Genomic DNA, 15632 nt, shown 5'->3' with positions numbered 1-15632 from the left:
AATGATTTACAGGGATAAAATAAATGGTTTCTCAGTGTCTGACCACATTATGGATAGGATTCTTACACAGATAAACCTTTGTATCAAAGAGAAAGATGCTTTGTCTTAAACCAGAAATATTGCTATATATCACTACCAAAAAGTGACACATTGGTTTGTTGATAAGCCTCAAACACAATGTGTCACAATGTGTCCCACTCTGATGAGCAGCTACAAATAACAACATTGTCCTGTGTTATCACTGTGATGTCCACTTTTATCTCTACTTGTGTATCTTTGTTCGTTGTTCTGTATATAATTTGGTTTGAAGACTATTTGTTAACTGGTATTCTTATACGTTTGCATCAACACTTATTTTCCTGGAAGCATTTATGTGGTTAATTTAAGGAACAAAAAGAACAACACCCCTCCTCTTTATATTGAAAGCGCTCCCTTCCTGGTCACACTTCAGTTACGGACACTGAAGAGCTGCAGTCATCAACACAATGATGAACTTCACTATGAGAACAGCTTTAATGCTCTGCAGCCTCAGTAAGTACTGGAACTGAATTACTCTCAACTTCATTCTTCATTTTATTATTGTATGTTTAACCAGTCGGAAATGAAACTTATTTCTTTGTTACGTTCTTGCTGACTTTTATCAACAGTTATTGTTTACCCTCATGTTACTTTAAAACAACTCAATCTCTTGCTGTGTCTGTTGTTTGTTTCAGGCTGGATCTCTGTCTCAGTGTCTGAGTCTCAGACTGTGAAGGCTCAGCCTGGTCAAGAAGTCAAACTGCTGTGCCCAAAGATTTTCACATATAAAACTGTGACGTTCTGGCTCAGAGTGGTCAACAGGACCAATATGAGCTGTATCTCAGTTATGTCCGGGTCTGACAGTAAAGCTGAATACTGTGATGGATATGAAGCTGGAAATTTTGAAATGAGCTCCAGCAGCTCTACTGTCTATCTCAAAATCAAACGAGTGGATGTATCTGACTCTGGACAGTATTTCTGTGGATTTTACACAAATGGACGTGTAAATTTCACTGAGTCTCAGTATTTAAAGGTTGGAGGTAAGATTATTGTAAAATCTTTTCTGTCTTTTCATTCCCATTGTTCTGTCATGTCTTTTTCTGCTTATATGATAAATAGATTTTGACAGCAGGTAAGAAATGGTTATGATGTACGTCTGCCAAAATAAACTCAAGACTAAAAATATCTTCATTTCTTTACAAGGCAATGATGAGCCACATGATGACGAGGACAGCAAATGTAAAGGTAAGATTTCTTTGATTGTGCAGATTAAACTGTTTAGCTGAATTCAGTTTGTCTTTTTGATTATGACCAGGTCTCTGAAGGGAAACAGAGTCTGACTTAATGATTTTTCCTGTAGAAGAGAGTGGTGTGATAAAGCTGACATGTGTGATCCTGGGTGCTCTGAGTGTTCTCCTTGTAATGGTCAACACTGGTCTGCTTGTTCAAAACAGGAAACTTCAGACAGGTACTTTGAGTAAAAATGCTTGAAAAATGTCAAACTCCTGGTTTAGCAAAGACAATGATCAACTAACTGACCTGATGTCTTGTTTCTGTCACTCAGCTGATAAAGAAGAACAGAATCCACAGCAAAGTGAGGTGAATCCAACTTTCATTTTATATCTGTTTTCATAGAGCTCAACCAAACAACAGCTGAGACTGTACTGTATATAGGCTGATATTTTATCTATGTTTGTAATGTATCTTTTAAATATTAGTCATTTGTGTGTATAGGCTGATAAGTAACAAGAAAACAATCCTATAGAGAACAAGTTTAAGAGTCTCATCTCATCTCATTAAGAGTGGAAATATTCTTTTCACAGACTCGTGTCTCTGATGATGTGAACTACGCAGCTGTGACTTTTCAAACAAAAACCAAGAGAAGAGAGCTGGAGACAAATGTTGTTTATGCTGCCACCAGATAGACTCAGGAGGCAACTGGAACTGATGCTGCATCATATTACACATTATACATTATATTATGCTCTGGGCTTTGTACGGCTTGTTGGTGACAGGAATAACTACTCTTAAAATAATATATGGAAGTTTGCAATAAAGAGCTGATGTTGAGCAACTTTGAGTGTCTTTCTTCTGCAGGGATTCTTTTTCTTTCTCTCAGTCTAAGTCTGATTGGTGTCTGATGGAGGGGTAAGGACACCTTCTTATAGTGGGAGTTAGATGTGGGTCTGCAGCAGAGCAGGAGTGAGTGAGATACACATCACTTGTTTGACAGGAAGAGACAGCACAGTGTGGTCTGAGAACATCTGAGCTGAAAATCACGAGGTCTGTGAATCTAAAGCTTTCTAGTAAAAATCTGAAAGGAGGCAGCACACAGACTTTCCTCTGTCGTATCCCAGCATGCCTTTGTGTAGTCATCTGTTAAATGTCTGAATCACAAACAAACTGTATTTTAAGAGTGAAGCCCACCTGCCCATCATTCCACTGCAGTAACAAACAGCTCTGCCTGTATCAGTGACATATGGCTGTCATGAGGGAGGTGTCAACCAGAGGAAGCTTGGCCTTCAGCTCTCTGCATCACAACCACACACAACAAAGACCTAACGTTTCCAAAGAAAAACAGCACTTCTTCAAAATGTATCAACAAACATGATTTTTGTGTTTTGCCAAGGTTTTTGAATGGGAATACCACATCTGATATTCATGTCTTCATTTCTAGACTTTGTTTAAAACATAGACAGAGCACTGCTTTGTCTCACACTCCTTGACATGAACATTTTGCATCAACACACATTTTCCTGAAAGCCTTTATGTGGTAAGTCTGAGCAACAGGATATGTCACAAAATAGCACCCTGCCTCTATATGTGAAGAGAGAACAGCTCAGTTACGGACACTGAAGAGCCTCAGTCATGAACACAATGAAGACCTTTACTTTCATAACAGCTTTAATTCTCTGCAGCCTCAGTAAGTAACTGAATTACTCCACCATCTGCACTGCAACTCTGCTAACTTCTTCAATCAGCCACAATTAAAACTTATTTGCTTGTTACCATTATTAAAACATCATGTGATGTTACTGTAAAGCAACTAAATCTCTTGTTGGATCAGGCTGGATCTCTGTCTCAGTGTCTGAGACTCAGACCGTGGAGAGCCAGCCTGGTCTCCATGTCACACTGCTGTGCTCCAACATTTCTACATATCCAACGACGACGACCTGGTCAAGAGTGGTCAACAGAACCGAGGCTGGCTGCGTCTCCTCTATGTACGGCTCGAATAGCAATGCTTCATACTGCGATGGATTTCAAAGAGGAAAATTTGAAATGACATCAAATATGTCCATTGTCTTTCTCAACATCAACCAAGTGGACTTCTACGACGCGGGGCTGTACCTCTGTGGATTCTACATTGACGGACAGACAGTTTTCAGAGTGATCAATTTAAGAGTTCAAGGTAAGATTACCACAGTCTTTATTTACTGTGTTTTTATATGCCTATGTAATTACTGTCAAAATAAGACCACGCTGATCTTTATTTCATTAGAGGGTCATGATGAACCTCGTGATGACATGGATGGAAAAAGTAAGACCCTTCCTACAGATTACTTTCAACGGTTCTGTGCATTTAAAGCTATCCAGGTCTCCAGACACTCAGTCATAGAATCTGATACATGAACCTTTCTTGTAGAAGAGTCAAAGCTGACGAGTGAGATTCTGACCACTGTGACGGTTCTGCACTTAATGTTCAGCTTTGGTCTGGTTGTCAAAATAAGGAAGCTTCAGACAGGTACTTGAGCTTACTTATCTGTCTTATATTTGGTCATGAGGCATTAAGTACTGGCATAGTTTTAGTTCTGTGAGTTCATTTTAAATGAGAGTGAATTAACTGATCAGATTTACTGTCTCTGTTAATTAGCAGCTAAAGAGGAACATCAGAATTTGCGACAGCGTGAGGTGAATTCATTTTATTAATACTATCATCTGATTTAATTATTTAAGAGACAAGTCATGATTCTGTTTTTCTTACCAGCTCAGCTGTGTAAGATGTGTGACTGGAAATACTGTCATTTACAGAATGTGGACTCTGAGTACCTGATGAGACTGTATTCACCAACAATAAGAAACAGGAGGCCTGCATCAGAGAGAGAAGTGGAGACTCATGTTATTTACACTGCCAGCAGAGAGACTCAGAGTGGAACTGATGCTTTATCTTATTATCATAGTTTCTCTTTGACTGGTGTTTGATGGATGAGTCAGTAAGAACACCTGTAAAATGACTGAGTCTCAACATTAAAACCACCAACAGGTGAACTGAATAGCATTGGTTATCTCATTACAATGTTCTGCTGGGAAACTTTGGGTCCTGACATTCACCAGGATCTTACTTTGACATGTACCACCCACCTAAACACTGTTGTAGACCAAGCACACCTCCTCATGGCAACAGCACTCTGCAATGGCAGGGGCCTCCCCCAGCAGGAAAGTATACCCACCACACACACACACACACCACACACACACACACACACACATAAAACTGCTCAAAGGCCTGGGGCAGAGCCCCAAAATTCCCCAGATCCCAACCTGATCCAGCTTGTTGGATGTACTCAAACAAATCAGATCCATAGAGGCCCCATCCCACAACCCACAGGACCCAAAAGATCCACTGCCAATGTCCAGGTGCCACAGAACACCACCAGAGATCCCATGTCCATGGTCCACTGAGTCAGGGCTGTTGGCGGCACAAGCCTACACAGTATTAAGCAAGTAGCAGCTCAGAGTGGAACTGATGCCTCATTAAGATCCTGTTTGTATGAGACAAGAGGGTGGAGGAGGGTTACCACTATTCTAGACAAAAAGAATTCATTGTCTGTCTAAAGAATATGACAGGTGTTTGGACGAGAAAGCATGAGGACACCAGAAACTGTTCCCAGTCTCTCATACTGAGAGACACTGGAGATGTAAGTCTGCAGCAGCAGAGGACAGTTTGGTAAACATCACTTGTTTGACAGGAAGAGACAGCACAGTGTGGTTTGCGTACTAAGCTGGAGGCCTATTACATCTAAAAATAAAATCTGAAAGGAAGCAGCAAATGCTGGCTGGCTTTCTAGAGAAACCTTAAACAGTACAAAGGTCAGTGGTAAACTACCTGCTGTACATTGCCTTCAAAATCATCAGAAAAAGTCAAGTAACAATGGAGGACAGACTGGTCTGTCCAAAACCTAGTAAAGGAAAAGACTGAGACTGAGGCCTCACATGATGGAAGACCATAGTCTCAAGACTCTGTGGACCCTGTGGAGCTGGACAGAACTGGACAGAAGCTGAAAGCAAAGCAGCCTACAATGCAACACATTTGTAACGGTGTTGGGACAACTGTCCAAACAATGTGTCATTTCCATTGTACAATAGACAGAATGTCACAAGTGTGTTCAGCTGCTGAATGAGTCAAAAACTTTGGATTAAATTTAGTTCAACAAAAAGATCCCATGATTCCTTGTTTTTTATTGTTTCTTTTCTTTATTTGTTCTATGCTTTAAATTAACTAAGAGTGAATTATGTCTTTCTTGTAAGAAATTTTATTCAGTCTCACCTCAGCACATCGACTATTATCTCAACATCTGGTAGCTTGTGTGCTGTATCAGTGGCAGGTCAAGAAAATATTATCAAGCATTACACCTACAGACAACCTGAGAGCTGACTGACTGAGGTCGTTTTTATGGTCAATACACACTAATAAAAGTTATGTGTTTCATTTAGTTTGGATGAAGAGGTTAGATCTGACAATCTCACATAAAGTTTTCCATTTCTACATAACAGCCACTTCAAATCTAAACATACACTATTACATTTTTGTTAAATAACATGGTCTGAATAATTACTTAAGGCTAACATTTTGCCCAACTGTTTTTTCTCTGAATGTTTTTTCCGTTGTCAGTTTGAGCAAAACAAAAAAAAAAAAAAAAAACACACACACTCCACCCCTTTACTTTGAAAGGACTCTTACTGGAGCACAGTTCAGTTACGGACACTGCAGCGCTGCACTCGTACACTCCATGATGACTTCTACCTTGGTAACAGCTTTATTCCTCTGCAGCTTTAGTAAGTACTAGCATTGAATTAATTAACTACATTCACAGCTATGGTTTCTATAACTCGTCAAAACTCACTAAAACTATTCATCTAATTAAAAGGTTGTTTAAAGTTTAAATTTCCATTGGTTTAACTGAAACTGAAATGAGAAACTTTACCTTGATAACAGCTTTATTTCTCTGCTGCATCAGTAACTACTTCATCATTAACTAATTATAGTAATGTCTCTGCTGTGTTTCAGCCTGGATCTCTGGCTCAGCGTCTAAGTCTCAGACTGTGAAGGTCCAGTCTGGTGAAGACGTCAAACTGCTGTGCCCAAACATTTCTAAACATAACAGTTTGACTTTCTGGTTCAGACTGGTCAACAGGACCGAGGTCAGCTGTATCTCTGTTATGTTTGACTCTAACAGCCCAGTTCGCTTCTGCGATGGATATCAAACTGGAAATTTTGAAATGAGCTCCAACATCTCTACCCTCTTTCTCAACATCAATCAAGTGAATGTATCTGACTCTGGACAGTATTTCTGTGCATTTTACATGAGTGGACCTTTAATTTTCAGAGTGATTTATTTAAATGTTGACGGTAAGATCACTGTAAATTATTTGGTTAATTCCTCCCACAATGCAAATATATTTTCAAAGTTTTATTGATACCTGTGCAAAATGTGACTATTTAAATATCAAAATATGATTATGATGAAAATCTGCCAAAACAACTACATTTTTCTTCATTTCATTAAAAGGCGACGGTGAATTTGATGATGCTGTGGACAGCGAGTCTCAAAGTAAGACTGCTCTCATTGTGCAGATTGTTAGCCTCGTCTCAAGCCAGCAAATGGAAAGTTTAGTTTAACGTAATGATTTTTGTTTCAGAAATGTCTAATGTAAAACTAACGCTGGCGACTGTGATCCTGGGCGGTCTGACTGTTTTCCTCATGATGGTCATCGCTGGTCTGCTTCTTAAAATCAGGAAACTTCAGAAAGGTATTTTTTTTTCCAAAGCTTCTGTATCTATTCTCTGCATCTATTTCTGTACGGGCCCAGTTTTCATAATAATGCCCTTTGCAAAGGTTAACAACCAGCTTTATTATGGTTAAAAAGTCAGATCAGAAATGGTGATGATTCACCAACTTTTGTTGCTGACTTTTTATTAAGTAAGAAACCTATGACCCCCTATTCACGAGCGAGTTAATTTCGTACTTGGGGGACTCACAGGTGACAATCATATAGTAAGTACTGGTTGGAAGTACGCTGTTTTGCAGGTATTTGTACCAATCCATCAACTATATGTGTCACTGTATACTTGAAACTTTGACATCAACTCTTTACTAATCAGAAGTCCTCCTCAATATTTTGCAATGAATGACAATTATCTGACCTGATGTCTTATCTCCGTCTCTAAGCTGATGATGACAAAAAAGATTCTAAACAGAGCGAGGTGAACTCACTTTATATTTCTACTTTTTTATTGAACAAGTCAAATCATGACTTTATTTCTCTCCCAGATGACTGAGTTTAAATCTAGATTATATTTACAGAATCTGAGCTCTGACGACTTGAACTACGCAACAGTGACCTTTGCTTCAGCAGCAAGAAGAAGAGAGCTGGAGCCAAATGTTGTGTATGCTGCCACCAGATAGTCAGGAGGCAACTGGAACTGATGCCTCATTATTCTGCTGTTTGTATGAGACAAGTGGGTGGGTGAGGGGTTACCACTACTGCAGTGACAAAGAATTCATTTTACAGAGAAGGTCCTCAGATGACTGTCTTATGTCTATAGAATATGATTGGTGTTTGTAGGAGGAGGAGTGAAGATACTGACAACTGTCCGCATGTTACATCAAAATTGTTGGAAAAAAAAAACTGAAGGAACACAGTGAACACTGTCTGCCTTTCTTCAGTAATGCTCATGTTTTGACTACAACCCTGTTTTCTCCACACTGAACAACATATGACACCACTATAGTGACAGGATGAACTGTGATTATTAATGCTGAATGTCTGAATTAAGAATAAAATCCATTTAAAATTCTCTAAATGCTGTATGAGCATCCCATTACTGTACCTTCCACTAGAGCAACAGACAACACTTTCTGTGTAACTGAGCTATCTGAAACTCACACCACTACTTTATCTTCACATGCTGCATCAGCATCTTCCAAACTTAAAGGTATAATATGCAACTTTTCTGCATTTAAATATCTAAAAACGACTGGAGCTGATGAAGGATTTCAGTCATCAGACGTATGGATATGAAGTTTTCAGAGAAACAAGCTGAGCAGGAAACCTCTATGGATATTTTCGCTCACAGTAAAATCCTCCCGAATGACTGACTCCAGAAATTGTAACTGGGAGAAGCTAACTGCGGTGACATCAGTGATGGTGAAGATAACTACTCCCATGACCCCATGATTCAATGTGAAGTCCGTCTTTTGTTTTACGGTTTTGATTGAGAGACTCCTCGCAACAGAAAATGACATATAGTGTGTTTGAAAAAGATGTCGCAGAATGGCACTGAGGAAGGCTGTGACAAAATATCTGTGTTTTATGCATCAGACGGTCTAAGATTACACTTTATATCGTCTCTCCCTGGGCCTGCAACTGTATATAATACACAACTACACATAAAGTACTCTGCTGCTTAACATTATGTATTGAAAAACATGAGAATTAACTCGGCTGATGCAGTTTGCTGTTATTAAGTCAAAGAATATCCAAACATTTGCTCTAAGTGTGAAATATCCTGGAATCTGATGAAATCATTTTAATGGACAAAAATAACCTGATTAAAAACCAGACTGTGAGCATTTGGAAAAGGAAACTTTTTTGGTCCCTGAGGATCTGTGCTTTAGAACATTCAATTCAAAATAAAATAATACAGTCTCTCTCACCTCTGTTTTGCTTATTTATGATCTGACTTTTTGATGGCTGCTCCAGATAGAGTGAGGGACACATCACACATTGGACAGGAAGACACACACTATGAAGTGTGTTGAAGTGAAAATCACGAGGCCTGTAAAGTTAAAGCTTTGTAAGAATAAAGCCTTGAAATGAAGCAATGAATAGTGGCTGACTTTCTTCTTTCAAGCAGACACAATGATCAAGTTCTACATTTGTATAAATACAATATCAGTGTAGAAATGGAACATTTTAACTGTGACGTCAATGTGCTACATGTCTGAATCAAAAAGGAAATTTATCTTCGAAGAATGATAGTTGTATTTATAAATATTTATGACACCCATGTGTCCAGTGTTCCACTCTGCTCTGTGGTTACAAACAGCACTGTGTGCATTAGTGAGATATCTGTATCTTCACACTTCTGACAGACTCACAACACTAGTTTATCTTCACAGTGTATAAACATGTATAAAACTTGTGATGACACTTGAAGCAGTGTGACACTTTTATATTCTCATATGAAACCACTCTGCCCAAGACTGTACATGTTGAACACACGACAGAGCACAGCAAAACTACAGCAGGTGCTTCATTACTGCTGTCAGCGTGTTCTTTATAAATGTCGTTCATTTGTGGGTTCAGCACAGCAACATTTAGAGTGCTTTCTAACAACTCTACAGTTGTGACAATCGTATGTCACATCTGTTGTATTTAATGAGTAGGGACAGAAATGACACACATAACAATTCACTGCAGCTTGCCCGGTCACCACACACACCCACACACAACAAAGTCTGAATTAAACTGAATTTCACATTTATGGCCAACTCCTGTGATCTGTCCAGGATGTAAACTACACCCCACACTATAGGAAGTCAACAAATAAAGAAAAGAGAGTTCCCCACTCACAAAAAGTGAGAATGTATATGAAGGTTTCTGATACAGACACATTAAAACATCAATCCTGAATTCATTAGATGATTTCAAATTCCACTGGTCTTTATGTTGGTTCTAACAGGGTCTGTTTGTTTCTCGGTGGTTTCAATGTGAAACCCATCATAAAGCACTTAGGGTTAGAGTTAGTACAGCAGACTACAGTAGACCATTATCTGTAATCCAGAGGCACAAACACACTGGTATTCAAATAGCCTCCAACAACTCTTTGGAGAGTCATATTTCCTGACATTCTCAACTGTCTGGTGTAGACATTTTTATGGTCATAACCAAAGTAAAGTGAATCTGAAGATTTGATGTAACTGTCTCCCTAATAAAGGCCTTAATATATGTGATTTACAGTATTCATTTTGAACATTACCATGGTAACTTAATATAAAATAGCCTCATGAATGACTTGGTCTCATATCTCTTAAGGCGATCATATGGCGTCATCTCTCATTTCACTGACAGCATGTCTGAGGTCAGTTTAACCAATTAGATAAGCAAAAAAAAAAAAAGCCCACCTCTTAAGTTGAGAGCAGCCTTCCTGGAGCACAGATAATTACAGACATTGCAGAGCTACGGTCATACACACTATGATGAACTTCACTTTGATAACAGCTTTACTTATCTGCAGCTTCAGTAAGTACGGTCACTACATTTCTATCAACTTCACAACTTATTTTTCAAATTATTAACAGGGGTCGTTTTCTTTCCAATAACAACTCCATCTCTTCTTGTGTGTGTTGTGTGTTTCAGGCTGGATCTCCGTCTCAGTGTCAGAGTCTGAGACCATGAATGCTCAGCCTGGTCAAGAAGTCACTCTGCAGTGCTCCAACATTTCTAAACATGAAACTACAACATCCTGGTTCAGACTGGTCAACAGAACCAAGGCCAGCTGTATATCAGTTATGATTAGATCTAATGGCAGTCCTTCATACTGTAATGAAATTAAAACTGGAAAATTTGAAATGAGCACCAACATCTCTACTGTCTCTCTAAAAATATCACATGTGGATGTATCTGACTCTGGACTGTATTTCTGTGGATTTCGCATCGACGGACACATAATCTACAGTGTGATACAATTAAATGTTGGAGGTATGATTATTACCTATTATTTTTTTCTGTTCCTCTGTCTCTTCTTTCTATACTTGCAGATTTAATATCTGCATTAAAAGAATATAAGTAACTTTTAAATCATCGTCACAAAGTCTTTATTTTCAATTATCTTCATCTTGTTAAAAGGAGGTGATGAATCTCATAGACAGGAAAAAGACAGAAAGTCTGAAGGTAAGATTCTCTTTCACATTTCATTTTAAGATAAGAATGGAAAGGATAAGTATGGCTAACTTACATTTTACAATTCAATTTTTGCAAATCTCAAACCAATAAAGGGAAAACAGTCTACGTATATGATCTTTATTGTAGCAGAGTGTGATGGAATAACAAAGCTGACGAGTGTGATCCTGGGTGGTCTGACCATTCTCCTTGTGATGGTCATCATTGGTCTAGTTGCTTGCAGGAAACTTCAGATGGGTAATTTTAGAAAGCTACTGTTTCTATCTTATTATCTTTTATTTCTCATCTTCACTCAAGTTGTATTAATATGTTGAATGAAGACAAAAACAGAATAACTTGTCAAATACCTGATTACACGTATTGTCTCTGTCATTCAGCTGCTAAAGAGGAAAAGAATTCACCACGGCATGAGGTGAATCAAGCCTTTACTTTTATTCTTTTAACATATAGAACCACGTCCACTCATTTTGTTTGCCTCTAAACTGCAGCTTGGTAAGAAAAGTGACTCTAAGTGTTGTTTCTACAGAACCTGGGCTCTGATGATTTGAACTACGCAGCAGTGACTTTCTGTCCAAAACAAAGAAGAGGAGAAGTGGAGCCGAATGTGGTGTATTCTGCTACTAGATAGGCTCAGGGTGCAAAAATAAATGCAGTTCAGAGTGGAGCTGATGTTTCATTTATAAATGAACGTGTCTATATTTTTATGAGGAAGGAAAATACAAAGTTGGCAGCAGCCAACCAGATTTACACCTCGTTTGTGAGTTTTTAAATGAACATGTGACAAATATTTCTGCCCCTACTGGTCTGTCTGCTGGGAAAACAGTACAGTCTATATCAGTGTGAAGTGAAGTTTGAACCACAGGAGGCACACAGCTGACCCTCATCTGGGTTCTATCTTCTCCACAGTGTGTTACTTTCACATACAACAAAAATATCACCTCTAACATTTTATATTTTAAGATGCCCTTAGACATGATGTGGTAATGCTGATGGTGCCCACCCAAAAAAAAAAAAAAAAAAAAACTGCTGCTGCAGCTTTAACACACTGCCCCCTGCAGGCAGTGAATTCTATGAAGTAAACATCACTTGTTGGAAAGGAGGGTGGCAGAGTGTGGTCTGAGCACATCTGAGATAGGAATCATAAAATCTGTCAAGTCTGAATATCTGAATAAAGTCTGAAATGAAGCAGAAATGTGTTTGTTTTTCCTGTGGTAAGTGGCCATAAGCACAATAACACACTCTGAGGTGGACTTAGACTGTGCACAGAACAGAGACATTAAAAGGTCAAGTTGGAACCTGACCAGTCTTACTGGAGCACAGTTCAATGCTGCAGTCTCACTGTATGCATTATGGTGAAACCTTACCTTCTTAAGCTTTACTCTGTAAGTTTGTCTACCAGTTTATTTTTAATGTAATTGTTAATGTATTTTTTTTAAAGAACAAAAACAACTACTGAAATTTGTCTGTTAATGTAATTGACATGAATTGTTTCCTCTTAAAGACAGTTTAGAAATAGATTTCATGTTGTTTGATTCAGACTGGGTCGCCACATTGTCAGTCTGAGCAACAGAATTAACCAAACACAGCCCGCCTCTTTGCATTGACACCACACTGGAACAGCAGTTCAGTCACTAACATTGAAGTGGTGCAGTCGTACTGTACGCACAACGATGAACTTTACCTTGATAACAGCTTTACTCTGTACCTTCAGTAAGTACACTGACCTATTTTTTCATCATTACATCAATTGCTAACCTTTCTTCAGTACAGTAATCTGCCAGAAGTGAAACTTCTTAACTGTCCATTAACACAAATTACATTCCTCTTTGGTTCCTGTTGAATTATAAGTTACTGGATGATTTACTTGTGTGTTTCAGGCTGGATCTCTGTCTCAGTTTCTGAGTTTCACACTGTGGAGGTACAGCCTGGTGAAGAGGTCACTCTGCTGTGTACTAACTTTACCAGTTCTGTCGCTCACATACACTGGTTCAGACTGAGCAATGAGCCCAACGCCAGCCGGATCTCCTCCATGTTCACCTCTGATGGCAATGCTTCTTACTTTGATGGATTTCAAAATGGAAAATTTAACATGACATCCAACATCACTACTCTCTTTCTCAACATCAAACCAGTGGATTTATCTGACTATGGACTTTATTTCTGTGGACTTCCCACAACTGGAAACTCAGTAATTTCCAGTGCAACATATTTAAAGGTTCAAGGTAAGATTGTTATTAAGTCTCATCTGTGTTCTGATTGGAAAGAGATAAACATGTGCTCTTTTTAGTCTCTGTCAAAATAACAACTGATCTCGATATAAAAAGTGAAACTGAATCATCTTTCTTGTAGAAAAGTCTGATGAACTAGCAGATCTGACGAGTGTGATCCTGGGTGGTCTGATTATTTTCCTCTTTATAATCATCATTGTTCTGGTTTTCAAAATCAGGAAACTTCATACAGGTACTTCTATCTTTGTATTTGAGTTGTAAGTGCACAACTTTACAAATGCAAATCTTCCTGGTTGACAAAAGATATGAAAAGCTCTTCTCTAACAGTGAACTGACCAGATTTTTCTGTCATTTAGCACATAAAGAGGGACACAATCCACAACACAGTGAGGTAATCAAAATATAACCTTAGATTAAGACTGATCAAAGTCTGTTTTTATATGTTGTCTGGTTCAGTTCAGTTATTAAATAATGGTTTCATGTTTTCTCACAGACTCAGCTGTGTGAGAGGAGTCATTTACAGAAACTGGGCTCTGATGATCTGAACTATGCAGCGCTGAGTTTCCTTCCAAAAGCCAAAAGGAGCAGAAGGCCTCCATCAGAGAGAGAGCTGGAGCCAAATGTTGTCTACGCTACCTCCAGATAGACTCAGGAAACCACTGGAACAGCAGCTCAGAGTGGAACTGATGCTTTATCATATTCATCTGCTTTTGGTGTTTTCTATGGTTGATGGATAGGAGGATTTATCATCAATTGCAAAAAAGAAAAAATATATCTGTAATAAAGATTTTATGTACAGCCAAACTGTGCAATCTCTGCTACAATTTTCTTACTTAAAAAGAGTTAAAATCCTCATGATCTCATTCTACAGCGGTATCTGAGAGAAGAAGAATATGATTGGTGTTTGATGGAGGAGGAGTCAGTAAAGACACTGATGACTGTTCAGACTCTCTTGTACTGAGAGTTAGATGGAGATCTGCAGCAGCAACAGAGAAAGTGGCATACACATCACGTGTTTGACAGGAAGAGAAAGCACAGTGTGGTTGGAGCATAACTGAGGTGAAAGTCATGAGCTGTTAGGTCAAAGGTTTCTAAACAAACGCCTCTACATGTTTCTGGAAAACATCAAGAAGCATAATAGTAAAGTAACTGTTGATAAAATCACTGGTGTCTATATGTGTATGTCACATATCTAGAAGAAAAATACAGGGATACAGAAACCATCCACTGTTGCAAACAACTTTTCTTAGATGAATATGAATAAGTTGTATACTTACATACAGTAATACATACAGTATTTGTCTATGAAAGGAATAGTAATAATGTAAGAAAACATACACAAGATATAGGCTAATAAAACAGTTGAAATGCTAATGAACATGCAGGCTTACTGTCTAAAAGTGTTCCTGCACTTGGGATTCACACTAATGAAACTTTTCACTGTGACGTGTATATCCAATTATTCAGAGATGGCTCTGTGCACATGGGACATGCTGTTCCTCGAGCAGATTTTAAGGTCAACTGAGCAACTGATATAGGTAGGCTTAGAAGGTCTTCACAGGTCCAAAAAGGTGTGTCCAAACACAAAAAGACTCAGAATGTACAACTTGATACCAAACCAGACCAACCTATTATTTGAAAACAAAATCAAGAAGACCCGAAACTGTCTGGAAGCCAAAAACCCAGTTAACACTGATTTCACAGCTCACTGCTGTTAACAAATTAATGTTTATTTACAAGTTGTCAAAACAAAACTTTCTGAATTACCAAACAAAGTTAGTAGGATGGGACCCGAACTGGACCCATTTTATTGGACAGTCTTCTCTATGACTCCCACTACTGTCGTTCCATCTTGGTCGAACCTCCTGCTCAGTTCAGACAGAATCAAATCCAAAACTTTGTGAAATCCAATTCAACACCTGACCACATACGTTGCTTGTGACAATGTTTCGGTCTCGGTTGCCTTTTCAGTGTAGTCAGTAAGACAAGGTATATTATACAACAAGTAGTTCCGACCAAGCAATCCGATTGGTCAACAAGACATTTAGAATGTGCTCAAGCATGACAGCACACCTTACTCATCACTAAAAATATTACTCCGCCATATACATTTTGCTTTGTTGGTAATAGTTGTATAATTGCAATATTACACTCAAGTGTGTGCTTTAACATCATTTGAGCACCTCAGTGATGCTTGTGGAC

At 38.6% G+C, this 15632-nt stretch overlaps 4 protein-coding genes across 4 annotated transcripts; all 4 read left to right on the top strand.

The window, feature by feature from the left end:
- Nucleotides 1-307: 307 nt before the first annotated feature.
- On the top strand, nucleotides 308-2090 carry LOC127143266 (uncharacterized). The gene is made up of 6 exons (XM_051075647.1): nucleotides 308-531; nucleotides 714-1058; nucleotides 1222-1263; nucleotides 1379-1486; nucleotides 1583-1617; nucleotides 1842-2090. The coding sequence occupies exons 1-6, from the start codon at nucleotides 486-488 to the stop codon at nucleotides 1941-1943; spliced, it is 678 nt and encodes a 225-aa protein (XP_050931604.1). The 5' UTR covers nucleotides 308-485; the 3' UTR covers nucleotides 1944-2090.
- Nucleotides 2091-2218: 128 nt separating this feature from the next.
- Nucleotides 2219-5453, top strand: LOC108882006 (uncharacterized). Its single transcript, XM_018674220.2, has 6 exons — nucleotides 2219-2941; nucleotides 3086-3427; nucleotides 3518-3556; nucleotides 3662-3760; nucleotides 3890-3927; nucleotides 4048-5453. Exons 1-6 carry the CDS (start codon nucleotides 2887-2889, stop codon nucleotides 4216-4218), a joined length of 744 nt encoding a protein of 247 aa, XP_018529736.1. The 5' UTR covers nucleotides 2219-2886; the 3' UTR covers nucleotides 4219-5453.
- A 4971-nt stretch (nucleotides 5454-10424) lies between these two features.
- Nucleotides 10425-12387, top strand: LOC108882012 (uncharacterized). The gene is made up of 6 exons (XM_051075646.1): nucleotides 10425-10542; nucleotides 10660-11001; nucleotides 11149-11193; nucleotides 11332-11439; nucleotides 11580-11614; nucleotides 11729-12387. The coding sequence occupies exons 1-6, from the start codon at nucleotides 10497-10499 to the stop codon at nucleotides 11828-11830; spliced, it is 678 nt and encodes a 225-aa protein (XP_050931603.1). The 5' UTR covers nucleotides 10425-10496; the 3' UTR covers nucleotides 11831-12387.
- Nucleotides 12388-12606: 219 nt separating this feature from the next.
- Nucleotides 12607-14172, top strand: LOC108882010 (uncharacterized). Its single transcript, XM_018674226.2, has 5 exons — nucleotides 12607-12912; nucleotides 13080-13424; nucleotides 13552-13662; nucleotides 13787-13821; nucleotides 13924-14172. Exons 1-5 carry the CDS (start codon nucleotides 12873-12875, stop codon nucleotides 14074-14076), a joined length of 684 nt encoding a protein of 227 aa, XP_018529742.1. The 5' UTR covers nucleotides 12607-12872; the 3' UTR covers nucleotides 14077-14172.
- The last annotated feature ends 1460 nt before the right edge of the window (nucleotides 14173-15632 follow it).

Source organism: Lates calcarifer, linkage group LG14 (genome assembly GCF_001640805.2).
Source record: "Lates calcarifer isolate ASB-BC8 linkage group LG14, TLL_Latcal_v3, whole genome shotgun sequence".
Lineage (NCBI taxonomy): Eukaryota > Metazoa > Chordata > Actinopteri > Centropomidae > Lates > Lates calcarifer.
Note: the sequence above shows the minus strand (reverse complement) of the source record. Positions and strands in the feature narration are given on the sequence as shown.

Coding starts and splice junctions, on each gene's coding strand:
- LOC108882010 (XM_018674226.2), top strand. CDS start 12,873: ATGAACTTTACCTTGATAACAGCTTTACTCTGTACCTTCA. Junction 12,913..13,079: donor AGCTTTACTCTGTACCTTCA/GTAAGTACACTG, acceptor TGTGTGTTTCAG/GCTGGATCTCTGTCTCAGTT. Junction 13,425..13,551: donor AACATATTTAAAGGTTCAAG/GTAAGATTGTTA, acceptor TCTTTCTTGTAG/AAAAGTCTGATGAACTAGCA.
- LOC108882006 (XM_018674220.2), top strand. CDS start 2,887: ATGAACACAATGAAGACCTTTACTTTCATAACAGCTTTAATTCTCTGC. Junction 3,428..3,517: donor GATCAATTTAAGAGTTCAAG/GTAAGATTACCA, acceptor TTATTTCATTAG/AGGGTCATGATGAACCTCGT. Junction 3,761..3,889: donor AATAAGGAAGCTTCAGACAG/GTACTTGAGCTT, acceptor TCTGTTAATTAG/CAGCTAAAGAGGAACATCAG.
- LOC108882012 (XM_051075646.1), top strand. CDS start 10,497: ATGATGAACTTCACTTTGATAACAGCTTTACTTATCTGCAGCTTCA. Junction 11,002..11,148: donor GATACAATTAAATGTTGGAG/GTATGATTATTA, acceptor TCTTGTTAAAAG/GAGGTGATGAATCTCATAGA. Junction 11,440..11,579: donor TTGCAGGAAACTTCAGATGG/GTAATTTTAGAA, acceptor TCTGTCATTCAG/CTGCTAAAGAGGAAAAGAAT.
- LOC127143266 (XM_051075647.1), top strand. CDS start 486: ATGATGAACTTCACTATGAGAACAGCTTTAATGCTCTGCAGCCTCA. Junction 1,059..1,221: donor TCAGTATTTAAAGGTTGGAG/GTAAGATTATTG, acceptor TTTCTTTACAAG/GCAATGATGAGCCACATGAT. Junction 1,618..1,841: donor AGAATCCACAGCAAAGTGAG/GTGAATCCAACT, acceptor TTCTTTTCACAG/ACTCGTGTCTCTGATGATGT.